The sequence below is a fragment of the Sorghum bicolor genome, chromosome 3 (genome assembly GCF_000003195.3).
Source record: "Sorghum bicolor cultivar BTx623 chromosome 3, Sorghum_bicolor_NCBIv3, whole genome shotgun sequence".
NCBI lineage: Eukaryota > Viridiplantae > Streptophyta > Magnoliopsida > Poales > Poaceae > Sorghum > Sorghum bicolor.
Genome location: NC_012872.2, coordinates 69,252,197 through 69,279,049, shown reverse-complemented (window position 1 = coordinate 69,279,049; position 26,853 = coordinate 69,252,197). Strand labels below are relative to the sequence as shown.

The following is a 26,853-nucleotide window of genomic DNA, read 5'->3' as shown; positions in this document are numbered from 1 at the left end:
CGATCCAAGCATGCACTGAATCAACCCAAAATGACAGTTCCACCATCAGGGCATTGTCCAGGATATTGGTTACTATCTAGACGGTGCGGATGTTTGCAGAGGCAAGATATTTTCTATCGGTGCGTGGACCTCTTTAGTGGGCAGGAGCCAGACCTACTTATAACATAAAAGAGAATCTGCACATTGCTGAATGACATTTTACAGCGCACGATATGAACAATACATGTCTCGACTACCAGCAATAGAAACGATTCATAATTACAACTGATATTTGGACGGATGCAAATCTGCATCCGATCATATCTATCAGCGCTGCACAGATAATCTGGGCAAAGGAACCATGCAATGCTAGAAAATTACAAAGTCAAATATCCTCTCGACTCGGAAACATGTTAGTCTCGACAATCGATGCTGAACACATGGAGACGCCACAATTTCTTACAGCACCTGAAAACACTATGCCGAAATAATCAGCTAGGTTGTTGGTTATGACCAAACACCGTTGGTAGGCCAAGCACAGTTTGAGTTGCCGCCATGGAGGGCAGGCTACCAGCACTGGCCTCGTCAGCAGGCTTAGAAGGCTTTTGCTTCTCACTCCCATGCTGCAAGGGAGCCTTTGGTAGGTTAGCTTCTGTATCTACAAGATCATGTTCATGTTTTCTTTTCTTCTTCTTCATCTCGCCAGCATTTCTGTTGCCATCATCAGGAATTGCACTGGAGCTCGTTTCACGAGCCCTTTCAAAAAATTTCGACCCCTGGTTCTGTCCATAATCAGCCGCATGGTATGCGATGGAATTTGTTATGGGTGGTTGTGCAACCTGTGGAACTCCACTTTGCATTACAACAGGGAAGCCATCTTGCAGCTTTGCTGCTGCTGCCATCCTCTTCCTCTTCATTCGCTCTTCACTGCGAACCTAGATTAATTATTAGGAGGGAAATGAGCGACATAATGATACAAAATATAAAGTCAATATATACACTCTACTGCCGCATCTGTTATTCTGTTTCAACTTTTAACTAATACAATTAACAAAGAATGGGAAAAGAGGAATATTTTAATGATGACCTTTTGCTGGCTGTACAATAATCTTTTTCGCTCCTTTGATCTAGAAATGGCATCTTTGATTCCAACATTATCCATGTAACCTTGAGGCCATAACTCTGCAAGCTGGTGTAGAAAAATGATATTTTAATCACAATCAAGTCGGTGCAGTCAACAAGTCAAAGGGAAACTCAGGGCCAATTTGGCCGTGTTTCTGGTTTCAGTTTCTTGGCAGAAACCATAGAAACCCTGCCAACCATCCAAAACCATGTGTTTTGAAACAGAAACCTGCCAAATCATTTCTTTCTCTCATTGCAAGGGAGAAAACACACCCCAAAAAAAAAGTTCTCTCACTTCAAGAAAACCCAAAACAAAGCAAAGCAAAAGGAACCCTGGTTTGCCAAACAATTTCCAAAGAAACAGAAACACAACAGACAGACATCTCTTAGGAGAAAAAACTGTTTTTCAAGAGGTGGGATCCCTACCAAATCAGCACTCAGATTCGAAAGAATCTTTTAAAAGGAAACCAAAATGAGAAACGAGGTGAGGCTTCAGGAACAATACCTCTACGTATAACTTCCTGCTTTGAGGGCCCTTGTCTTCATCCATACCCTGACAAGGATTCAGATAGGATTTCATTCAAACCACTTTCGTTCTATAGAAACTCATCTACATGTTTCACTAATAAAGAATAATAATGACAGAGTAAACAAGGATCAGATATACCTATATGTAACTGTACCTTCACTATCATGCAAATGATAAAGCTAACAAAGTCTAAAGAATATTCCCTTCGTGCTAAAGCCTTTTCAGGCTCCAAAAAGAACAAAAAAATTTATAGGTTTATACCTCAACATACATATCATACAGATCACACATCTTGTCCTCCAATGCAGTATCCATTGCATACTTTGTTTTTAAAGCTCTTCTGTCATCATTAGTAGCCTGAAAATCATCAGCTGAACCATCCTGTTGTTCATTGACCTGGAAGCATGTTGACAACAGAACATCTATCATTAGACACAACATATATTATATAAGATAAAAGTATGATTAATAAGAGTTCATATCTCAATAGACTAGAAGGAAGTCTCACACTTATAACCAATTATATCTTTACCTTGGACTTTGCAGCCATACGTGCTTTGATCATATCATTGATCTCCAATTTTACACGCTGAAACCTGTCAGCCTTCTCCAGTTTAGCAGATATACCTGATTCAACCATTTCTTTCATGTTTCTCTGTTTAAAATAGCATCTATTAGAAATGGAAGCAAACATACTCAAAGTTATAATACTTGTCATGAACATGTAGCTTGAGTGAATGGTCATCGCACAGGATCAATATACTACAACATAAACATCCTTAGAGACTAACATAATGGTCTAACCGACAACTAGATATTCTGGGTAGCAGCATTAGAGTGTTTCAAAAAGCACTAGGCACTAGGCAGGCATATTTAATTTGCATCCATGAGTAATATGACAGTAGTCCACCTTTCAGCATCTCTAATTTGCACCATTTTCACACATACATCAAGCCCAAACACCTCTATGCGGAAAAAAAAAACGCCTAGGTGTCAGGCGAGGTGGAGCTCCCTCTAATGCCAGTTGCCAGGCACCGCGCCTAGGCGGATATAGGAATCGCCTTTTTAAAACAGAGCAGATTTCTTTTTTGCACCACATTAAATATCAAAACATTATATATGTTGCTCAGTTGGTCTTCTTGTTGCACATTGTCTTTTATTGACCTCATAGATCAGCATAGGCAGTGCTATTTGGGTACTTTGAATTGCCAAATGATGATAGCTTTTCTACAATTTCCATTACTTTTGCAACACAAAAGAAGTACTACGGATAAAGAGATAAGGACCTGAGTTGGCATGCTTAACTGATATAAAATATCAAACTGGAAGTTTTGCCATAACTTAATTGCCGCACTACCCTAATATGATATTTTGAAAATGCATCCACTCAAACTCTTCTATCTGAACCAGTAATATGTATGCAACAAGTGGAAGTGATCGTTTCTGAAGGGTACTGCTAGTTTAGACAAGAAAAATGCTTTTCTCACAACACTATATTGTAATTTTTGGTAACATAGATTAAGATGAACATAGAACAATATAAACCAGTCCTCTACAATAACAATACATGTGCAAGATAATCTAATTAACTTCCATCACTAACCTTCAGTGTCCTGCGCTGAACAAGGTGTCCAACTATGCCCATGAGGCGATTCATTAGCTCATGTTCTTGGATCTTTCCCTGATTTGCCTACACCACACAACAGCATTATGGACAGGTAAAGTATACACAAAGTACTATAGAAGATTCTGCATGGCATGTAATGATTAAGAAATCGAAATACTAGCAATCTATAACTCTTATAAAGCTAAACCCCACTAGATGAATTCTCTCTTCATGCAAGGTGTCCACAACATTCCCCACTAAGTGACCCACTAAATATTTTATCTCTTCATGCAAGGTGTCCACATCATTCCCCACTAAGTCCATGTCATCCTATATTAATTACAAAAAATGACCATGTCATCTATATCATGTGAAATACTTTAAATCTTTAATCTATTAACATACAAGTCATGTACATACACTATTTGTTTCATCAGATCATCACCAATTAATTCCTCTATAATGTAACCAAATATTAGTTTTTGTTTAGCAATTTTTTACTAGATCTAATACAATAAAATACATGCAAGTCAAATTCATATGTATAAATACATAATAGACTGAATATCATATAGTAATTCTATGTATATAATGATTTATTTTTAAGAAATTCCCGCAGCAACGCGCGGGGAATTCACCTAGTTAGTACAAATGAAAGAAGATCACACTAACTGGATACTGCAATTAACATCAGTGCCAGAACAGACACGCATTCAAATCAATCATGTATATGCTAGAACTTTAGAAAAAACAAAACAAAATTGCATAAGCCAATGCATGCATATCTGGTCTGCAACCAAAATTTTCAAAGATCAGACAGAATAGTATCCACACTTGAATCTGAAGTAAATTTGGCTGTGGTTCTAGTGTGCTACATACCGATAACCTTGCAACCTTGGCAAGCTTTTGTTTTACTTCAGGAGGCAACCGTCTTTTAACTGCTGCTTGGCCATTTGGATCTACCTCATTAATATCAATTGTAGGTGGTCTGTCTGCAAGGAGAATTTCAAGCATTTAAAACTACTTCAAGCACTACTTTGTGCACAGAAAGACTCTAGCACAGCAGGGGTATACGGTACAACACTCACATTCTGCAACAATCTTCTGGAGATCGCGAATAGCTCGCTCAAGCCTGGTGCCTTTGGGTTTAGTACCTGAACCCTCCCTGCCAACAACTGGGTGCTGAAAACAACAGACAATGTTGAAGTGGGTTGAAGACTTTCTCTTGTGCCATAAAAAGAATATAGGAATGAAACCCTTACCATTGTTTGTGTAGAATAGACAGCACTAGCCATAGCCATGCCAGGATATTCACCTGTTCCATGTCTCTCTTTGCGGTAGACTTTATTTGATGGATCTTGATTTTCTCCGCTTACCTTTCTTTGTTGGAAATCAAGTTGCACTGAAGTGCCTTTATCCCTGTAAACTTGATAAGCATAATCAAATGTCTCACTGGTTTTTGACTTATGTGCATAGTCAACAGGTAGTGCTGCAGCTTTATGTTTTTCCAAGTCTCTGAGCTCCAAAGGAGGATGTGAGACATCCTTAATAATCTTAGCACGTGCTGCAGCATCACCACCCGAGAATTCAGAAGATTTTCTTTTAGGGGCTCCTCCAGGACCACTGGTTTTGTTCTTCACCACTCTATTGTCCTCGTGGTATTGACCATAAGAACCTATGTTGCTACTAGCTAATTGTTTTCCTGCCTGCACAGTACCTCTTGCAGAGGATTTTCCAGGTACATCGCCAATATTGAAATAATCAACTGGAGCAAGGTGATTAGTTTCCAGATAAGTATTTGATGCATCCTTTCTTCTCCTTTTCTTTGGAGCAACATTTGCTGATGTGCCAGGTTCACTGCAAAACAGGATCACATTGATGTTTAACATTTCATCAGTGCTGACATGAATATATCAATGCAGGTATGCATGCAAGCATGTAATTATGCTATCTTGATCCTTTGCTTTGAATGAATTGATGTAAATGACCAATCCTAACATAAGTACAAGCAACGATTTGTTACTCTCATTTTTGTTTTCAATGTTATGAGCTTATTCACACGTGCCCATGACATTTTTTATGTCAGCTGGCACAGCATGTACATATAATAGCTAAAAACAAATATCAATTGTGCTGCCCCAAAACGAATTAACAGGCATTAGCATAAGAGTATGGAGCACAAATTTCACTGCCTGCATCCGTATTGACTCCAAAGTTAAATATTTCGGGAACCTTACATCTGTTCCAGCTTCCCCTTGTTAACAAAATACCCATCGTGCTTAGTTTTCAAATTATCGACTTCGAAATATTCATCCTGCAAAGAGGCAGACATTAAATAAATTAGTGAGAAAAGAAAATTCATTCTCAATTGATAGATTTTAGCATACCTCATGACAATCATATGTTGTTTACAAAATATACTCATATACAAGATGACTAAACTAGTAAATCACACTACAGTTTCGGTCTAAATTGAGCAATTGCATAGGCATCAGGTAGTTCACGTGGTAGAAATCTTTAGAAGAACCTTTCCCAGACATATAGCTTAGGTCGTGAGATATACTATCATATATTCTAAATTGAGCAATTGCATAGGCATCAGGTAGTTCAAGTGGCAATGCCGTATCAGAATATGATTTCCCTACTGATAAGCAAAGAGTTCAGAAAGGTAGAACCAAAGTAACATAGGGTAAATTTTAATATCATTTTATGTAACCTAAATAATAACTATACCATATACAAAATCAAGTCAGTTTAAGGCGTCCGATTTAATAAGCATGAAGCTGAGACCACAAAAAGATCCAGAAGCAACAAACCAAACGTCTCGACAAAAGAAACAAAATTTGAATATAACTAACCAATTCGGCGTCATCAATGAAAGAATCCTCAGTGTCATACTGATCATCATCTGGTACATCATTAAGATCCTCTTCATCGCTGCTATGTTTTCCCTGGCAATTTGTACATGGAGTCAAAACATCATCCATGGTGAACATGGGATCAAATGCAACACGGTGTTTAGTACCATGTAAAGGCGCTCAATTTTTTCAATGACTGCATTGAACCGATTTGGCTGTGTTGGGTCCTTTGGGTCATTTTCTGCAGGATGTGCCTGATTCAAATGATAAAACAAACTATTAGATGTTGAATACAGCATTTCTTGAACGTCAAGCAATTCAGTGGATTCCAAAATTTTAACATACTTTTCACACTGAAATACGGAATGTTAAGAGCATCATGTTCAAGAATGAAAAGGTTTTGGCATGAACATGTATGTATAAAAATCTTTCAGAATGAGATTTCATTGATTTAGGCATATAGGCTTTCAAGGTTTTGGCAGATTACAAGAGAGAGGAACTAATACTCACTGTAGAACATCTCTGGGAGATACAGCTCAGGCACCTAATAACATAAAAAAAAAAGATACATAGCTCAACCCGAACAACAGAATATAACTGCACTGTGTTCATAGTAATTAAGAACATCAATGTTGTCATCGTCATCACTACCCTAAAGGTATGCTTTTATGAGGGATGGACATGTTGCTACCTACCAACACAAAACGGCCCTCACGTGGATCTTACCTTCAGTCTCCAGAAGAGAATCCTTCTATTTTCATCCACTCAAAAAGCTAAGCTAGGTAGCGCACAAATTACAGCGATGGAGCGGGCAACCAACCAACACGCAACAACCGCAAAATGACTGCTTACCGCACCAGATGGGCCCGCATGTGCAGCGAACGCTGGCTCCGTCTTCACTGACGGTGCCACGGCGGTTTGCCCGGTCTCCTTGAGAAGCTTCTTCCACGACACGATTGTGGTCTCCCCTGGCCGCAGGTCTACCGTGAACAGCTGCCTCCGGCACGCCGCCGCGGGTTCAGGAAGCGTAGGCGCGGTGGCAGGGGGCTGCGGCGGAGCGAGAACGGGCGGCGCAGAGGTAACGGCAGGGGCTGCCGCCGCCGCCGCCGCCGCCGGAACCCTAGCAGCTGCGGCAGCGGCAGGGGCGGCGGAGGACGAGGAGGGGGCCGCCACGGGGTCTTCCATGGAGAGGCTGGGGGAATTGGGAATTCGAGAGGTCACGGCATTAGATCGAAGGACCTAGGGTTTTGGGGATCGGGGTTGGGATGGTGCAGGTGAGTGGGGGGAGTGGACGAGGAGGTGGGCTCCGGAATTGGAGAAGGGGGGCACGAAAACGCCCTCGGTTTTGGTCGAGGCGGAGGGAGTCGCGCGCGCCGGATGGAGTGAACTAGCCGCCGTGGATTTCTCGTCGCCGTTGGGTTGGTTCCTCGTCTCGCCGCCGCGTACGCGTCCTGCCTTCGGAATCGGAACGGGCGCGCGTGGACATGTGGGTCCGGTGGTTGTTTGTTGTTGGGCTTGGGCCCTGGGAATACAAAAGCGTTTCCTTACCGCGCAGATGGTCGCGCGGACCCCCTCGCCCATGGGCCGCGAGTCCGTGACTGGCCCACGCACAAAGCAAGGTAGGCCTGCGGCCTGCGAGGTCGGTGAAAAATGGGAAGAAAATTATAATCTATCTATATATCTATATCCATATCCATATCTATATCTTCATCTATATTTATATCAATATTTATATCTATATCTATATCTACCTAATAATAAAGAGACAAAAAAATTGACCTACATATAAAATATAAGACTCCTCTTAAACTAAGATTACATGTAAAATGTAAGACTCCTCCTAAACCAAGATTCAATCTCAAATACGTATATTCAGAAACATAAGTCAAGTGCAACCTCTATGTTAACCTGCACCATTATTTTTCTTGGACTTAGAAACAGTGAAACGCAAAACAGAAAGAAAGAAAAAGAACCAAAACAAAAAAAAAGCATGGGCAAAATATAAAAAAAAGAAAAACATGAAATTTAAAAAGCCCTTCGTGGTAAGATATATAATAAGATAACATTCATATTTTTTAACCTGTTTTTATTTCAAAATACCTTAGTGTCCTCGGTGTCCTTTGGCACGACTGAATATCGTATGCATGTTGCAGATATAAAAAATAGAAAAACAACTAAAAATAAGAAGGTAGAAAATAATCAAAGCTACTAACAAAATAAACGAATAAACTCAAAATCCAGACCAAAATGAGGCACCTATGTTGTACTTGCCCAGCTCGTTCTTCTTCCGAATTGGCGTTATGTTTCTAGAATAAAACTTGCATATGCTTACAATTCTATAATTTTGTTTGCTAAGGTGGTCATTGTCGCATTGCCGAGCACGCACCATTGTGTTGTTCAATCTGTGAAAGAGGATCTCACCGGCGATTCATTCCATGGTCAGGTCTCAGCGATTGAGATGCTCTGCAGGGCTCGCTGCTGTCACGAGTGCCAAGTCTAGAAACCATATAGCAAATTTGCTGACACGTGCGAGCTCTGGCTCCACCTGCAATATTCACACCACTGCTACCGTGTATCGCTTGGATGATTGGGATCTCAGGACGAGTGCCTGCCGTACCAAAACCCTTGTTCAACGTTGCATGTCAGCCATTATCTTTCTTCATCAGGATGGTCGGTGTTCTCTATCACACCACCATGTTGTTGTTGTTGTAGATTTTGAGCTAGAACCCAATTGAAGTGTCTAACATGGACTGCTTCTTGTTGGAGGTGCAAAAACGGTCCACATGTCAGACACATGCAACGAGAGTTTTACGTGCCATCGGGCATGGACGTGGCGATGTTAGAGCCATCTAGCCTGAATAACTGAACTCCTAGGCTCATGCATATCTTTGCCACTTGCGCTAGAGGTACGAACCATGTCGTCCAACCCCCGTCCCAGTCCTCAAATGTCCCATGGCCATAGCCCTAGCCATATTGTGTTTTTTCGATGTACTGGGAGAGCCTAACCGGACTCAAGCAACATCTACATGATTTGCCGAGGAGATGGCACAGTGATGGAAGAAGCCAGTAGAAAAACAAGAAAAGTGTAGTGCCCGAACTATGATTGACACGACAACATGAATAAAGAGAGAGATGCAAAGACAAATTTATCAAATTTTATAGAAAAAGCAAAACATACTTTCTACCTGTTACAACACGAGCATTTTTGCTAGTGAAAAACGTAAATAAGAAAATCTAGATCATATTGGACCTATTTGGTTTGCTTTCAAAAAAAATATGCCAAGCCAATGATCACATTTGACTTGACACGTCTATAGTAAACTTTTTTTTGCCTAAAATTTACTTGTCAAATCTTTAACATATCAAATTTTGGTCGTAAACCGAACATGCCTATTGTCTATTTGTCTTCCATGCACTTTGTTTATTTGTTGGTGAAGAAAACAAAAGGCATTGCTGCTAGTGCTAGCTATACCCGTCTCCATCCATTCTGAACATGTTACAAAGTACAGTTGCATTACAACAACGTAAACAAATGAAACAAAAGCAAACTCTGATTAGTGATTAGCCCATCTCTATGAGATGGCCTATCGATCTAAGAAGGGGGAGAAAAAAAACCGATGTGAAATCAAAAGCGAAAGCTCCTCGTTTCATTCGAAATCATCACGGCCTGTTTCGCGCAGCTCAGCTACTGCCTTGCCATTGCCGCTGGTGGCCATCATCCCCGACGGGGACTCGGGCGGTGGCGACGTGGGGAGCCTGGACGTGAAGCACCGGTGCTTGAGCGCGTCGCTCGCAGCAAGCCCAGCCTCCTCCTCGCCCTCGCCGTCCGTGCCGCCCTCGTCGAAGTTACGCGCGTAGCTGAGGGCGTCGTACTGGAAGTCCCGGGACCGGCGACGCGCGTGTCTGCCAGACCCGAGGCTCTGGCCCTTTGCCTTGATCCACGCCGACGGCGACCGGATCAGAGACGGGGACGCCGGCCGGTCTGCGTGCCCGTGCCCGTGTCCCTGTCCGAGGCAGCTGGTGCCGTGCGCGACGGGGGAAGACGATGATGTCGGGGACGGGCGGAAACAGCCGCCGAAGCAGCCAATGTTGCTGGTCACGGGAGGGACCTGCACATTCAGGTCGTGGAGGTGCGATCGCCGGTGCTTTCCGTCGCGATGGCTATGGTCCGTCTCGGCAGAGGAATCAGCCATGCCGTTTCTTGGTTTCTTTTTTTAGCCAAGCATGTGTGAAGAAAAAACGAGAGGTTTTGCTCTCCTTGGCCCTTGACTCCTTGAGCGACGGGCAGCGCCTAAAGTTGCCATCGTTTCTTCTTCTTCTTCTCTCTTTTTTTTTTCTCTCTTTTTTCCAATATTATTGTTATTGTTGTGTCGTGTCCGGGAAGATAGCCAACTACCCGTCGAAACAACAATTTGCACTGCATTTCCGATTTCTTTATTAGTTGAAAATAGACTATTAGTAAAGAACCATTTTATAACTATGTAAAATTAGGGTCTATTTAGCGGGTTTTTTTTTCAAGTGCTCCTTGGCCAGAGTACTTGAGAAAAAGTCACTTTGTAAATTCGGTTCATATCTTAAAAATAGCTTCGACTCCTTTACTACTCATCAGAGCCTTCTAAAGTGTTTAGTTCCGCTTCTTTATGGAAGATGTCATAGAAGGTAGAGTCGTGCTAAATAGACTTTGAAAATACTAAAAAGGCATTGGTGAAAATATTTTTCTTTTCGATGATAAGTCTATTGTGATATTGTGAAAACTGTAGACAATTTATTTGTTTTGTCAAATAGGATTTTGTTAACGCTGATGAAATCGCGATATCATATCATAAATTTGACAAAGGGTCTACGTTTTTACATCTACTGAGACCCCTTAAAGTCCTACCGAGAGAAACGTCGACAAGACACGACATGGGAAGTACACAACGCCATTACCGCATATAGTACCCTCCCTCTGCTTTCGGCTTTGCCATCAACTGCAACCGGACAGCGAGGTGAAGTCAAGTTGCCCCGCGGACGCAAAGCATACAAGTCATTTGCCGTTTCCGGCGCGCGCCTCTGAACAAACCCGAAAGCCCCCTCATCACCATTCCTCTTCCTGCCATGGCGATCCCCTTTACTCCTCCCCTCCCCTCCCACCACCACCACTGCCCCTCCCAACTACACCACACCGGCACCACCACCAAACGAGCAGCTCCAGGCTCTTGCTCAAGAAGGGGAGAAGAGGCGAGCCTTTATTGGGAAGTTGCTGGAGGAGAGAAGGGGAGGAAGGATGGGGCGCGGCAAGATCGAGATCAAGCGGATCGAGAACTCCACCAACCGCCAGGTGACTTTCTCCAAGCGCCGCAACGGGATCCTCAAGAAGGCGCGGGAGATCAGCGTGCTCTGCGACGCCGAGGTCGGCGTCGTCATCTTCTCCAGCGCCGGCAAGCTTTACGACTACTGCTCCCCCAAGACATCGTGCGTGCCGTTACCTACTACCTGTTTTTCTTCCAGTATCTGATTATCTTTTCACTGTGCCTTAGCATATTGTTCTAGTTTTTTGCCGGGACTGGAGAAAGGTTCTATTTTTTTTAGTCTGCTACTGTTGCATTTTAGTTGGATTTGGATACTGTTATACTTTCCGTTACTGTAGCAAGTATGCAATTTAAAGTTGTTTTGAATTGGGGAAGAGACAGCATAATTAGGTAAAGGATAAGATTTTTGGCGGTACTGCTACTTTTCTTATCTATTTGTCATGAACGAGCTTGTATAAGTCTTAAGATTTTTGCCTGAATGGTTTCTTGTCCATTTAAAGTATACTTTTCTATTTGTATAGGTTAACCACCTGTGGTGCTCTTTACTAAAATCGTTATGGCTTGCGTTATTTTGATTCACTTGGTTTCTGTTGAGCCGACACACTAGCAAATATCCATCCCTGTATATGTGATATCCTTTTGGTATGTCATAGGCTATCAAAAATCTTGGAGAAGTACCAGACCAACTCTGGAAAGATACTGTGGGATGAGAAGCACAAGGTAATATTTGATTTCCGGAGAGAACAGAAACCCCTTTTTTAGAGCTTAACTGTCATTTTGCTACCTCCTAGTCCTAGAATTAGTTGAACATATTGACTGACTATTTGATGCGCACACGAACCATTTCAGAGCCTTAGTGCCGAGATTGATCGTATAAAGAAAGAGAACGACACCATGCAGATTGAGCTCAGGTAAATGCTTAAACTTGAATAAATTGTCTTTTGTTTTGGAATTTCATATGAAGTTTTTATTTAAAGAGAGTGGTCTCAAAGTAATCTTTTAAGCTATAATAGATTGTCTTTCCTTTTTGGGAATTTACCTCTTCAGTTTCATGTTCATATGATCTCCTGTGTGATGGTGCAGGCACCTTAAAGGTGAAGATCTAAACTCACTGCAACCCAAAGACCTGATCATGATTGAGGAGGCACTTGATAATGGACTGACGAACCAGAATGAGAAACTGGTAACAAATATACTCAATCAGTCAATATCAATGTGGTTGATGTTGCAGGTATTGTCATCTGTGTAATAATTCTGATATTGGTTGTTTTGTTGATGCAGATGGAGCACTGGGAAAGGCGTGTTGCAAACGTATGAGCTTAATCTGACTAATGATTCTGTATTATGAATTTTATTTGAGCATATGGTTATTTTTAATTCTTTCCCTAATCCGCTATTTTGTTGGTTGGTTGTAGAATAAGATGATGGAAGATGAGAACAAATTGCTGGCCTTTAAACTTGTAAGTGTCTTTGCAGAGTTGCATTTGACGAGTTGAAATTGTACTTGAAAAAAGGCTGTTCACTCTTCACTTGAAAAATCAATTTGAAATCTAAGACTACCTCTACTTTGATGTTTAAATTACTTGTGCTGTGTACAGTTATCAGAGACCAAGTTAATCCACTATTTCATAAAAAACAGGGGAAATCCATGCAACTAACCTATATTGACAATCATGCATCATACTTTATCGGCCAACTAGAATGTCATGGAATGTGTTTGTCATATTTTCCTCCATCTACTAAATTATTTCTGATTAGTCAAATCAAACTGGATAAGTAAATGCCAGACTTTCTAAGTTGGTGGGATGTAAACATATTAGCCTTCGTGGTTTCAATGTTGTTCGAAAATTTTTATACACAATATCTATGCGCTAGTACTTACTACTTCTAGTTAATGGTCTGAAACTAGAAAACTTGCCTAAGCCACTGTTCTTCTTCATTGTCTGCAGCACCAGCAGGATATTGCACTGAGCGGCAGCATGAGAGAGCTTGAGCTGGGTTATCATCCTGACCGGGACTTGGCGGCCCAGATGCCAATCACCTTCCGCGTGCAGCCCAGCCATCCCAACTTGCAGGACAACAATTAGACGGCTGGAATACCCCCCATTCCACTTGCCGTCTCATTTGAAGATTTCACACACCACCACTGGCTTGTATGTCCTCTCATGCGTTGCCAACTGTATCTTTTCTTTCCAGTATGTTTGGATGAATGTATAATGTGTGTCAGTCGATCTTTAGCACACGTTCTCAGCTGGTCTATCCTCCTTCAGGATGGCGCCAGCAGCAGAACTGCAACGTGAGTAACTTGGTACTGTATGACTGTGTATTCACTGCATCTGCCGGACAGTGAATCTATGCGCTACTAAAACAGTGGTGGACAAACCATGATGTAATATTTGTGTCGGAGTGTCAATGACACGTATTTGAGTTTTCACTATATGTTACATATAATGCATTTACATTAGCTGAAAAGGCTATACATCACTCTGAAATCCAGTTAACCAACACTTGCATCAGTGTAGCATAGCATGTGGAACTGTGGATGTTACGCATCTTATAATAAGAGTTCGTACGTGTGATCCCGACCTGACACGTCGGTCACCTTGCAACCTGCACGCATCCATCATCGCCGTCGTGCATCACCGGAGCATGTCTCCAAAGTCCACGAGTGGGCCGCCGCCGCCGCTCAGAATCGATGATGCGCTGAAATTAGTTTCGCCTTCGTCGAACGCAATCCTCTGGCCGAACGGCTGCGGCCGGTCCGGCAGGTCGGGCACGTCCATGTCCCCCTCCAGCATCCTCAGTGCCTCCGGCATGCTCGGGCGGAACGCCACCGTGACGTGGGCGCACAGGATCCCGACAAGCACATACCTCTCCATGGCCGCCACGCTGGTGCTCGGCTCCTTCCGCAGCGCCTGGGCGAGGACATCCCCCGGGCGGCCAGCCTTGGCGTGCGTCCACGCCCAGTCGGTGATGAGCACGACCCCTGACGGGTCGGACAGGTCGAGCGCGCGGCGACCGCTCATCACCTCGAGCACCAGCACGCCGAAGCTGTACACGTCGCTCTTCTCGGTGAGCTGCCCGTACAGCGCGTACTCCGGCGAGAGGTAGCCGTGCGTGCCGGCGACGCGCGTCGTGAGGTGGGACTGTCCCTCGCGGCTCCGCCGGGCGAGGCCGAAGTCCGCCACGCGCGCGCGCATGTCCGCGTCCAGGAGGATGTTGGTCGCCTTGATGTCCCGGTGGTAGATCCCCGGCTTGACGCCGTAGTGCAGGTACTCGAGCCCCCTGGCCACGTCCAGGAGGATGGTCCTGCGCTGCGCCCACGACAACGCCGGCCGCCGCCTGCCCTGGCCGTCCTCGAAGATGTACTGGTCCAGCGAGCCCTTGGGCATGTAGTCGTAGACGAGGAACATCTGCTTGCCTTCGTCGGGGTCGTCGTCGGCAATGCAGCACCCGCGGAGCGGCACCAGGTTCCGGTGCCGGAGGAGGCTGATGATCTCCACCTCGTTGGTGAACTCCTCGTCGCCGCCCTCCACGTCGGGCTCGAGCATCTTCTTGACGGCGACGACGGTGCCGTCCGCGAGCACGCCGCGGTACACGACGCCGAACCCGCCGCGGCCGATGAGGTTGCGCTCGGCGAAACCGCCGGTCGCCTTGGACAGCTCGCAGATGTCGAACATGACGGAGCCGGTGTTTGGCCGCGGGCGCGAACGCCGCTCCTCCGAGATTTGGATGCTCCTGCCCTTGGTGTGCTCACGCCTGTTCCTCCAGACGAGGAGAGCGACGAGGGAGACGAGCAGGAGCGAGGCGATCGGGATGGTGGCGGCTACTGCGATGTTGGTGTGGCTGGCGGAGCTAGAGGTCGGCGACGAGGTGGTGGGGGAAGGCGTGGAGAGAGCGAGGCCGAGGGCACACGCCGCAGTGACGGGGGAGTCGGGGCCCGCGGAGCTGGAGATCCCGGCTGCGTAGAGCACGGTGAGGTAGAAGCAGTTCTGGGACTTGGATCCGTTGCCTGCTGCCGCAGTGAGGCGCGCCGAGGCGTCGATCCCGGCGGCGAGGCAGCGGTTGCAGAGCGACATGGAGGCGACGTCGGCGCCGCAGGAGGCGTTGAGGCCGGCGACGGAGGCGTTGCCGGCGACCGCGACGTACTCCGCGGCGGTGGTGACCCCGGCGCAGTAGTCCGGGGAGATGGCGAACTGGGACTGGACCGGGAAGCAGCCCGGCACGAGGGAGGCCGGCAGCGAGAGCGGCGGCGCGGCGAGCGCGGCGGAGAAGGCGCGGAGGCAGGCCGCCGAGGCCCCCGCGGACGGGAGGCGGAAGCGGCCCGTGGCGCGGAGCCGCGACGCGAGGCCCACGCCGAGCACCGAGAGGAGCGTCATGCAGCAGGCCGTGCCGTTGGCCACGGGCGGCTCGCACGGCGCGCGGTCCCACGGGAGCGTGGCCACGTAGCCCAGGTCGAGCGGGCACGGCGCCGTGGCGTTGGCGCCACCGGCCTCGGCCGCCGGCGGGCGCGTCATGACGAGGAGGAGGAGGAGGACGGCAGGCTTCCACTTCCACACCGCCGCCATTCCGGTGGGCGAGCGGATGGGAAGAGAACCCGATGCAAAGCGAAAGGGGAGCTCAAGTGAGGCGGCGATGCCAAGGTGCCCGTGTGTGTATTTTAAGCGCGGGTGGAGTCGGATGGAGCGAGTGGCTGGGCTTGGCATCGGATCGGTGCCTCGGAGGTCGGAACCTGATCTGGGTGAGTGTGATGTGGGGCTGCGATGGCAGAGACACTGACGTCGAGCAACAAAACACGTTGACCAGTGCCGGTGCTTCACTGACTACCTGTGTTTCGTGATCAGGAGAAAGGGGTCAATACATTACTTGCAATGTGCGGTGACCCTATCAGGCTAAACTTGTGCGCTGACCACGCCGGCTCAAGGAGGCAAGAAACATGAGAAAGTTGGTTCCATGTGGCCAGAAAGACGGGCTTTTTTTTCCTCGCTCCGTCACGGGGCAGCTGGCTGTCTACCTTTTGATTTGCACCACACCAACTTGACGTACGTAATGATCTTGGATCGAGGAAAGAACTGGTTGGTACGTGTACTCTTACATGGTTTTTTAATCGATGCCATTGTAATTAACAATTAGAAACCTCTAATTAACGTTGGCAACAAGGCAAATCCGGCCTTTGTGTGCAGGCTATATCATTGCTGCTGGCCGTATGTCCAGGAAAAGGGCTCTAGGAATTATGAGCGACAGAACAGAGCGCAGTCGGAGAAAGAATCACGTCACATGTGGCTCTGTCTGAACACATCTATTTTTTTTCCCAGAAAGCCCTAACCATGTCTCTCTCTCCCTTTATCTTGACAAAAGTTACTAAAACCATGTCTCAAGCACATGGCGTTGCATGTGTTTACATGCCACGATGTTGGAGTCTTTGGATAGTTTCAGTCCATGGGCGCACTGCAGCTAGCGTCGCCGAGAAGCCTATTTTGTCCTATCCTTTGGATGCACGAGCACAGACATGAATCTGGTCGTCCTAGCTGCTTTGCAACGCTAATCCAAGGGCCCAGGCGCCCAGGTCACGGATTTGGTACGTTCTATAGGAGGGAAAAACTACACCACATCATGCGGTTGTCAATCATGGGCCCTAAAGGTAGGCTGACATTCGACATGAGATTGTGAAACTTTAGGATCTGGGCCGACCGTTCAGATGTCTCGTTGTATTGGGCTATTTGGCAATGCGGTGGCCATGGGCTTCGTCCATAGAGCCGTACACATTGAGTCAAGCCCATTAGCGAACATTCATATTTTCGTTTACCCTTTTTATAAGAAAACAAAAAGTGGACTATTTTTAAAACAAATCGAGCAAGAGAAGTGCTGATTATGTTGATGAAGAAAAAATCCCAGGCTATGTATAACGAGAAAAAAAAACAGCAATCGTAACAACTACAATTCTACAAACAGCTATGACAACACTACCAACAAGGCAACAACAACAGTAGTGATAAAAACAAATAACTACCTAAGACAACTCTGCCAACTAAACCCACTTGCAACCTAACCAACAACCCACAATGAAGACAAACATCTTAAGGAAGGACAAAGAAACCTCTGCTACCATTCCCAAAAGGCACGACCTTTTAACCCCATTAGTGGCTTGAAGAGATCATACAACAACAATTTTTTTACATTTGTATAGTTGTTATAATATCCAATGCCCATATATTTAGGATAGCAAGGATTGGGCTCTAGGGTGAAGACAATAAGAAAGAAAGAGTGGCCCAGTAACCTTTCGCTGCCTTCTATCTTTTTCATCTAGGAGTTCCTGCTCGTCCCATATCTGCGGATCGGAGGATGGCGTCCATGGCGGTCAGTGATATGGAAGCTTGAAGACAGTCGTAGGATGGGGGAACTCGTGGCAAAAGAAAGGTATTGCGAGCGTCAAATCTTGCCCTATCGGCTCATGTACCTCTGTGTGTATACTCGCACTACATCCTCATTGAGCTTCCTATCATATCCAACTATACCCAAATCACTTAACATACCGAGCCAACCTAAACATTTCAGAGAGATGACATTGTTCTAGGCTTCCACCAGCCACCACTCATGTTCATTTGGTAGAGCGATCCTCCTAACTTCTTCGAGCCGATTTCGTGGATTCATAACAAGTGGTTTAAAATATGACTAGGCGGCATTTTTCAATGACCTAGAGGCTAGAGTTATCAGTAGTATCTCCCACCGCCGTCTAGGAGACACCTTTTGTTGCCCCTTTTTCTCCTCATCGTTGTCTAGGGCTCCTCACATTTCTCCATAGCGAGTCTATCAGTGGCAAAAAGGAGAGATGACCCATCTCTCTTCTATAACAACATTTTAATGGCGTTTGCTTAAAGTTTAACTTAAATAAATCTACCGATAAAATTAGATTATTTTTTGTCGGAATCTTGTACCTGCAGTGACTTTGGTGATTTCCACGATGAGGTCATCGTTGCATATGTCAATATCATCAGCATGTAGGACACCAATTATTTGTTGTCATTATCTGTAAGAGTAGGGGTGCTCCGAGCACACCTCACAAGAATCAATAACTCTAGCCTCTAGGTCACTGAACTTAACTTCGACGGTTGCCGAGAGGTAATTAGGCATACATGATGAAACAATGATTGGAGATAATGTTTGTAGCCTATGTTGTGCTCGAGGACATGACTGTAGATGTTGTTTCATCATTTTAAACGTGTTTTGGATTGGTTTCGGAACGTTGAATCATGTGGCATATCCATTGTTTTGGAGTTATCGTTGGATTCAGTATAAGAACAACACTTCGACTTCGGGTTTCAACAAGAATTTGTTCTGCATCGAGGAAAAAATAGGGAGAAGAAGATCATGGAAGAATCTAAATAGAATGTTATATATATTTTTAGATTCTTTTCATGTGTAGTTAGAGGGTGTACTGTGCCAAGTTTTAACAGAATCTTCTTCCTAAAAAAACAACTAGATTATCCTAAAAAGCTGACAAGATTCTCTTTTTATACTATGAGCGTGGAGCTAAAAAAAAGATCTCACTCCCCACCGCACCCTATTATTCAATCTGTATCAAAATCACTCTGCTCTCTATTCAATTCCTATAGAATCACTCTGAAACCACTTATCAGTTATCACCTTCCCTAGAGCTCCTCTTCTGCTGCCAAAAGACCGTGTCCATATATAGCAGACGGGTTCATGCCGTCGTGCGCTTTGCCTAAACACCAGAAGCTCCAAAAGACCGTGTCCATAGCAGACGGACTTTTTCTGTGACGTTATGATCACTTGAGAGCTTACTTCACATATATGCCCTGTGCCTATCATCATTATAGTGTCTTAAGGAATCAACGAAGTAAGCAACAACAAGAGAGTTTTCTTAAGGAAAAAAAAATAGCAACAGAGTTTGTTCAGTTTAGTAGGCTATCAGCATATATGAGATTCCTAGCTAGGTCACTGTGTCATGCGTGCATGCGCTTGTTTGTGTACTAAGTTTTAGTCTTTATAATGTCTGGATGTTTTGCTTCATGCTTACAGAACATGACTACAAATATATTGGTGTGCATCTCCATGATGATCACAAAAAAGCTTGGAAAAAAGAACGGCCCTCCATCACGTCTCCTAGATGTACGTCCTTGACCGCTGCTTTTTCTCATTGTGTACACGTACACCTTTATTAGTTTCTTCATTGGTGTAGGACCAGTCAAACGGAATATAAGATACCAAAATTCGTCACTAACCGATCCCATAATCAAGCTCAAGAGAAAGCAATCATCTAATATAATATGTAATGCATGCACTATCTTTTTGTTTATATATTCATAATAATATATACATCGAGCTACAATTGTATTGTTTTTTTTATAAATATCATATATTTCGTTCTTATATAGGAAAAATGATATTGAACAAGGTTTTGGGTGCCACATATATATACACGCAGATTTTGTTCACTTGGTGAGTAAGTGTTTGGGACTGCTCTGCTCTACGTTTTTCACCTCCACTCCACGTTTTTTAGCCAAACGGTTTCAGCTCCACGCATTCAGTTCGAGGAAAAAGGGTAGAGTTGTGTGAGTAACTAAAGAGGTACTCCACGAACTCTAGTTTTTTGTGGAGCTGCTCCACGAGTTTGTGAAGTAGTACCAAACACCCCCTAAGGGCACTCACAATGCAAGACTCTATCATAGAGTCCAAGAGAGTTAATTACATATTATTTATGATATTTTATTGATGTGGCACCATATTTATTGAAGAAAGAGGTAGAAAAAAATAAGACTCCAAGTCTTATTTAGACTCCAAGTTCACATTGTTCGAGATAATAAATAACTTTAGACTCTATGATAGAGTCTGCATTGTGAGTGTCCTAAGGGCACTCCCAATGCTAGAAACTACATGTAGTTTCTATACCTATTAATTTTTATAGACACTATATATATATAGAAACTATGGTCTCAATGGATAGTTTCTATAAAATATTTTTTATCCAATCACATTCATTCTCTTTCTATTCTTAGCCAATCATATCACTTCATGTCTTGGATTTTGTGTAGACATGGTTTCTAACTTAGACCCAATTTCTATGATTTTTGCTCTCTCTCTTCAATAACTCTTTTGCCACATCAGCAAAATGCTTAGGTGACACTGCAATTAATATCTATAGAAACCACGATGGTTTCTACATTGGGAGTGCTCTAAGAGTTTGAAGTAGCAATGGAGAACTTTAATTACCATAAAGAACCACGGTTAGCACTTGTTCTTTGGAAACTTTAATTTTTTATGCATTTTTGCCATATATATGTTCTTAAAAATAATTCATCAATGTCGTCATTCAAACAAAAAGCAAGAGTAAAGGAAAAACAAGTACACGATGGAGGACGATGCATATCATATTTGAGAGACAAAGGCAGGCACATGCATGCATTAAGGCTGGTTGTGTGTTTAGAAACAGGTTCAAAGCTCAGCTGTAGGTTCTGATTCTCTCGTGTGGTTGACGAATGATCTTGGAATGAATCAAAGGTATACCGAACCTATTCGATGCATAAATGCACGCACACAACCAAAGAATGGACGAGAGCTCGGAATGGCGTGGCCGTGGGGTCCTGAGACTCCCTGCCGTTCGTCCTGCATCTGCCTGCATAATGCAGGGAGAGCCTGGATGCAGCAGCAGCCTATAAATAAAACCCATCCGATGCAACTAATAACACACCAAGTACACCATTAATTAACTTACTCAATCTCCTTGCAACTTAACAAGCAAGAGCAGCGAGAGGAGTACGACGACCCTGCAACTTCGTCCTCGATCAGAAAAAAGGTAACTAATAGCTAGGCATGGCAAGTGGTTTTCGATCAGAACCCTGTTGCAATCTTATCGCATCTTTGCCGTGTTGGGACTTGGGACACACAGTTACAAGTTTAGGTTACCTCTGACTTTGTGTATACATTCCACGACGATCGACGTCGCTCAGGTGACTGTTGCATACGTAGACTGTGTATATTGTCGACTATGTGAGGGTGCCATCAAAAGGGCCGGGGGCAGTGCGTGCAATAGGTACACGCTGTTTCCCGTTGACACCGCGTGCGACTGCGCGGAGTCGTCGTCGTCCTCGTCTACCTTGCACTGCTAGCTTGCATGCTCAATCCAAGCTCCCCGGCGCGGCCCGCTCGCCTCCACAAAGGGAGGGCCACAACCACGATGGCGACTGGCCGGAGCCACCAACTCCGAGCAGCACGGCTTATAAATGGCGCCCCCCACACGTACCTCGCCACCCCACCTCGTGCTCGCAGCAGCTAGCCTCGCACAGACATTCACCCCGCTGCACCTGCACGCAGCAGGGGGTCGAGAACGCCCCAGCTCCGGCAGCAGCTAGTGATCACTGGCAGACTGGCAGTGACAGGTCAGGCTTGGCGCCACCACCGCCTGCCATCACGTGCGCATCTGCAGTCACGTACACACCGTGGAGGTGAAGAGTGAACCGCCTCCTCAATTCTGACCTGGACGCTCTTTGCCCTCCTTGGACATTCACCAGAGCAGATTGAGATGGCAGAGAACGTGGTGGCCACGTACTACTACCCGACGGCGGCGCCGGCGGCCATGGAGGTCTGCGGCGCGGAGCTCGGCAAGGGCGCGAGCGACAAGTGCTTCGACGACGACGGCCGCCCTAAGCGTAACGGTAAGGTTTCATTTCATTTGAACCGACACGAGGACGGAGACGACGGACTGCTGGGCGTGTCGATCGTGTGCTAGATGTGTGCATGCTGACGTACGCCTGACGGGCTGTGTGCTGCAGGGACGATGTGGACGGCGAGCTCGCACATCATCACGGCGGTGATCGGCTCCGGGGTGCTGTCGCTGGGGTGGGCCATCGCGCAGCTCGGCTGGGTGGCCGGCCCCGCCGCGATGCTGCTCTTCTCGCTCGTCACCTACTACACCTCCTCGCTGCTCGCCGACTGCTACCGCTCCGGCGACCCCAGCACCGGCAAGCGAAACTACACCTACATGGACGCCGTCAACGCCAACCTCAGTGCGTGCTCTCTCCGCCTTCATTCGTCCCTCCTTCTCATCACGCCTCTGCATGCCTTTCAAGCTCGAGATCGATCAGCTAGAACTTACTCTGTGTGCATGCATCTGTGGACTGGAATTTCGTCGAGCAGGTGGCATCAAGGTCCAGATCTGCGGGTTCCTGCAGTACGCCAACATCGTGGGCGTGGCCATCGGGTACACCATCGCCGCCTCCATCAGCATGCTGTGAGTGAACGCACGACTTGTCTGCTCTTTCATTTGCGCATGAATAGTGTGTGACTTTGACGATGGTGTCGTACGTGTTGGTGCAGCGCGATCAGGAGGGCCAACTGCTTCCACCAGAAGGGGCACGGCAACCCCTGCAAGGTCTCCAGCACGCCCTACATGATCATCTTCGGCGTAGCGGAGATCTTCTTCTCGCAGATCCCCGACTTCGACCAGATATCGTGGCTCTCCATCCTCGCCGCCGTCATGTCCTTCACCTACTCCTCCATCGGTCTCGGCCTGGGCATCGTCCAAGTCATCGGTATATACGATGCATTCTTGCAAACATCTGGTCATCGATCAGCTACTGAGCTACTCCAGTGCCACAACTTCTTACGATGAATGCAACGCGTGCATATATATGCAGCGAACAGAGGCGTGCAGGGGAGTCTGACGGGGATCAGCATCGGCGTGGTGACCCCGATGGACAAAGTGTGGCGCAGCCTGCAGGCGTTCGGCGACATCGCCTTCGCCTACTCCTACTCCCTGATCCTGATCGAGATCCAGGACACGATCCGGGCGCCGCCGCCGTCGGAGTCGACGGTGATGAAGCGCGCCACGGTGGTGAGCGTGGCGGTGACCACGCTCTTCTACATGCTGTGCGGATGCATGGGGTACGCGGCGTTCGGCGACGGCGCGCCCGGAAACCTCCTCACGGGCTTCGGCTTCTACGAGCCCTTCTGGCTCCTGGACGTGGCCAACGCCGCCATCGTCGTCCACCTCGTCGGCGCCTACCAGGTCTACTGCCAGCCGCTGTTCGCCTTCGTCGAGAAGTGGGCCGCGCAGCGGTGGCCGGACTCGGCGTTCGTCACCGGGGAGGTCGAGGTCCCGCTCCCGGCGACGCGGCGGCGGAGCTGCAAGGTGAACCTGTTCCGGGCGACGTGGCGGACGGCGTTCGTGGTGGCGACGACGGTCGTGTCCATGCTGCTGCCCTTCTTCAACGACGTGGTGGGGTTCCTGGGCGCGCTCGGCTTCTGGCCGCTCACCGTCTACTTCCCCGTGGAGATGTACGTGGTGCAGAAGAAGGTGCCGCGGTGGAGCCCCCGGTGGGTGTGCCTGCAGATGCTCAGCCTCGGCTGCCTCGTCATCTCCGTCGCCGCCGCCGCCGGGTCCATCGCCGGCATCGCGTCCGACCTCAAGGTCTACCGCCCGTTCAAGTCCTACTGATCAGATTCACGGGAGACGCAGCATGTGGTATATAGGCACATATATATAGCGGTGTCCAAGAAGTACACATCGGAATCCAAAATGCACACGGCGGTAGTATCAAAACCGAGAGGGGAAAAAGTTTGCAGTACTGAACGGTGACACGCTCGAGAAAGTTTCAGTGTGTCGCGCTGTTCTTATGCTGTACTACGCCAATCTTACAAAATTACCTATCTTGATCAATTGTCAAAATTTGGGGAGAGATACAGAGAGCTCTGTCACGCTGGCTGAGAACAACAGCCTCACAGCTAATAACTTTGTCGCGAAATTTCACGTCCTCGTCCGACTTGTCATATATTAGGCCCAACTACAGCCCTGTTAAGTCACAAAATGAAGATACTTGCCCATGAACGTCCTTAAAAACATTTTAACACATGAGTCTCACTAGAGATGCCTCCTCATGTCTTGACTTCAAAAAAGTATGCCGGACTGAAGCGTGAAGGCCCATTTACAGCCCTAAATAAATGGTTTATAAATCGCTGACAGAAATGTGAGATTCTGAAAGTTGAGACTTGAGATATGATAGACTTGGGCGACAATCGTGGTATATGAGATGATCACAGACAGACAGACAGTCTGTAGATACCAAAGTTTGCAATCAAGATGTACACGTCTGAACCCTCTCCCCTCCTGAGCTCTTCCGAGCAGTGAGCTCTTGTCAGCTTGGGCCTTGGGCGGTATATATAGCTCGTTTTCGATGGATCATTATGCTGTGGGTGAGATTGATGTGTTCTCCTATTTGGACTGCTTTAAATCTTCGTTATTAGGAAAAATTAGAGCACATACTTTGTCTTAAAAGAGATAATAATACCTAGATGGAGATTACAAATTGAAATTACTACTGGCTACTGTAAAGGAAAGACACAGAACTATATTAAGAGCTAGCTAATGCTGACAATCTAACCTAGTCGTCCCTAAAGCTCATCATGGTCATCCTCATCGTAAGTGTCGTCTGCCGGTGCACCACCGCCGGACCTCTGGTACACCGCCGAGATGACAGGGCTGCACACGTCCTCTAGCTCCTTGAGCTTCTCCTCGTAGTCCTCCTTGTCGGCATCCGAGTTCACTTCGATCCACTCGTTGGCCTCCCTGACTGCCTCCTCCACCTTCTCCTTCTCGTCGGCGTTCATCTTGTCGGCCATGTTGCTGTCGTCCACCACCGCGCTCTTCACCTGGTAGACGTACGTCTCCAGCTTGTTGCGCGCGTCGACCCGCTCCCTCGCCTTCCGGTCCTCCTCCGCGAACTCCTCCGCCTCGTGCACCATCCGGTCCATCTCCTCCTGGCTGACCCGGCGGGCGTCGCTCGTGATGGTGACCTTCTCCGACCTGCCGGTGCCCTTGTCCGCCGCCTTCACGTGGAGGATGCCGTTCACGTCCACCTCGAAGGTCACCTCGATCTGCGGCGTGCCCTTTGGCGCCGGTGGGATCCCAGACAGGTCAAACTTGCCGAGCAGCTCGTTGTCCTTGGTCATGCTGCGCTCGCCCTGGAACACCATGATGCTCACTGTGGTCTGCCTGTCCTGGTACGTGGTGAACACCTGCGTCTTCTTCGTCGGAATCACCGTGTTCCTCGGGATCAGCTTGGTCATCACCCCACCCACGGTCTCTATGCCCAGAGTCAGTGGCGTAACGTCGATGACAAGCATACTTTCGCCGTGCCCACTGAGGATACCACCCTGGACGGCGGCGCCGTACGCGACGGCCTCGTCGGGGTTGATTCCCCTACTGGGCTCCTTGCCGTTGAAATAGTCCTTGAGCAGCTGCTGGACCTTGGGGATCCTGGTGCTACCGCCGACGAGCACGATCTCGTCGATGTCGCTCTTCTGCAGCCGGGCGTCCGCCATGGCCTTCTTCACCGGCACCATCGTCTTCCGGAACAGGTCGCTGTTGAGCTCCTCGAAGCGCGCCCTGGTGAGCTGCTCCGAGATGTCGACGCCGTCGAAGAGCGCCTCGATCTCCACGCGCACCTGGTGCTGGTTGCTGAGCGCGCGCTTGGCGCGCTCGCACTCGCGCCGGAGCTTCCCTAGCGCGCGGGCGTCGCCGGAGATATCCCGGCCGTGCCTGCGCTTGATGAGCTTGATGAAGTAATCCATGACGCGCTGGTCGAAGTCCTCGCCTCCGAGGTGGGTGTCGCCGTTGGTGGCGAGCACCTCGAAGACGCCGTTGTCGATGGCAAGGATGCTGACGTCGAACGTGCCGCCGCCGAGGTCGAACACGAGCACCTTCTTCTCCGGGCCCTTGTCGTCGATGCCGTAGGCGATGGCTGCCGCGGTGGGCTCGTTGATTATGCGGCGCACGTTGAGCCCGGCGATGGTGCCAGCGTCCTTGGTGGCCTGGCGCTGCGCGTCGTCGAAGTAGGCCGGGACGGTGACGACGGCGTCCGTGACCTTCTCGCCGAGGTAGGCCTCGGCCGTCTCCTTCATCTTGGTGAGCACCATGGCGCTGACCTCCTCGGGGCTCAACTCGCGCACGTCGCCTTCCCTCACCTGGACCCGCACGTGCGGCTTCCCGTTCCTCTCGACGACGTCGTAGGAGAGCAGCTTCATGTCCCGCTGCACCACGGCGTCGTCGAACTGGCGACCGATAAGCCGCTTGGCGTCGTAGATGGTGCGCTCTGGGTTGGCCGCCGCCTGGTTCTTGGCGGCCTCGCCGATGAGGCGCTCGCCGCCGTCGGTGAAGGCGACCCATGAGGGCGTGATCCGGTTGCCCTGGTCGTTGGCGATGATCTCGACGCGGCCGTTCCGGTAGACGCCGACGCACGAGTAGGTGGTGCCCAGGTCGATGCCGATCACGGTGCCGCGAGCACCTCCTCCTTCAGCGGCCGCTGCTGCGTAGGTCCTCGTCGGAGCCACGACGGGAAGCAGCCCGGCGACCAGCAGCGCAAACAGCAACTTCGTCCACCCTCCTCGAGCCGCCATCGCGTTGCCGTAGCTGTACGTCGTCGTGTTGCGATGTTGGTAACACACGAAACGAAG

The 26,853-nt window shown here is 47.5% G+C and overlaps 6 protein-coding genes across 8 annotated transcripts; 2 read left to right on the top strand and 4 right to left on the bottom strand.

The window, feature by feature from the left end:
• LOC8063142 lies at nt 184–7,578 on the bottom strand. 2 transcript variants are annotated; one of them, XM_002456704.2, is made up of 13 exons: nt 6,947–7,578; nt 6,262–6,348; nt 6,095–6,187; nt 5,474–5,550; nt 4,499–5,093; nt 4,325–4,418; nt 4,116–4,228; nt 3,234–3,320; nt 2,163–2,285; nt 1,892–2,026; nt 1,607–1,654; nt 1,067–1,168; nt 184–914 (listed from the first exon to the last, which is right to left on the bottom strand). In XM_002456704.2, the coding sequence occupies exons 1-13, from the start codon at nt 7,277–7,279 to the stop codon at nt 471–473; spliced, it is 2,331 nt and encodes a 776-aa protein (XP_002456749.1). In that variant the 5' UTR covers nt 7,280–7,578; the 3' UTR covers nt 184–470. The 2 variants fall into 2 exon arrangements, with proteins under 2 accessions (XP_002456749.1, XP_021312645.1); XM_021456970.1 differs by lacking the exon at nt 6,947–7,578 and adding an exon at nt 6,605–6,912.
• Nucleotides 9,519–10,304, bottom strand: LOC8061472. The gene has a single exon (XM_002456703.2). It carries the CDS (start codon nt 10,285–10,287, stop codon nt 9,742–9,744), a length of 546 nt encoding a protein of 181 aa, XP_002456748.1. The 5' UTR covers nt 10,288–10,304; the 3' UTR covers nt 9,519–9,741.
• LOC8063141 (MADS-box transcription factor 2) lies at nt 11,140–13,829 on the top strand. Its single transcript, XM_021455295.1, has 7 exons — nt 11,140–11,548; nt 12,039–12,105; nt 12,235–12,296; nt 12,469–12,568; nt 12,667–12,696; nt 12,801–12,845; nt 13,335–13,829. The coding sequence occupies exons 1-7, from the start codon at nt 11,361–11,363 to the stop codon at nt 13,470–13,472; spliced, it is 630 nt and encodes a 209-aa protein (XP_021310970.1). The 5' UTR covers nt 11,140–11,360; the 3' UTR covers nt 13,473–13,829.
• LOC8061471 (probable receptor-like protein kinase At1g11050) lies at nt 13,752–16,188 on the bottom strand. The gene has a single exon (XM_021455294.1). The coding sequence runs from the start codon at nt 16,089–16,091 to the stop codon at nt 14,025–14,027; it is 2,067 nt and encodes a 688-aa protein (XP_021310969.1). The 5' UTR covers nt 16,092–16,188; the 3' UTR covers nt 13,752–14,024.
• LOC8063140 (amino acid permease 3) lies at nt 21,097–24,086 on the top strand. 2 transcript variants are annotated; one of them, XM_021455519.1, is made up of 6 exons: nt 21,097–21,199; nt 21,920–22,058; nt 22,176–22,409; nt 22,540–22,633; nt 22,720–22,934; nt 23,040–24,086. In XM_021455519.1, exons 2-6 carry the CDS (start codon nt 21,926–21,928, stop codon nt 23,837–23,839), a joined length of 1,476 nt encoding a protein of 491 aa, XP_021311194.1. In that variant the 5' UTR covers nt 21,097–21,199; nt 21,920–21,925; the 3' UTR covers nt 23,840–24,086. The 2 variants fall into 2 exon arrangements, with proteins under 2 accessions (XP_021311194.1, XP_021311193.1); XM_021455518.1 differs by having other exon boundaries at nt 21,917–22,058.
• On the bottom strand, nt 24,090–26,829 carry LOC8061470 (heat shock 70 kDa protein BIP5). The gene has a single exon (XM_002456701.2). It carries the CDS (start codon nt 26,794–26,796, stop codon nt 24,793–24,795), a length of 2,004 nt encoding a protein of 667 aa, XP_002456746.1. The 5' UTR covers nt 26,797–26,829; the 3' UTR covers nt 24,090–24,792.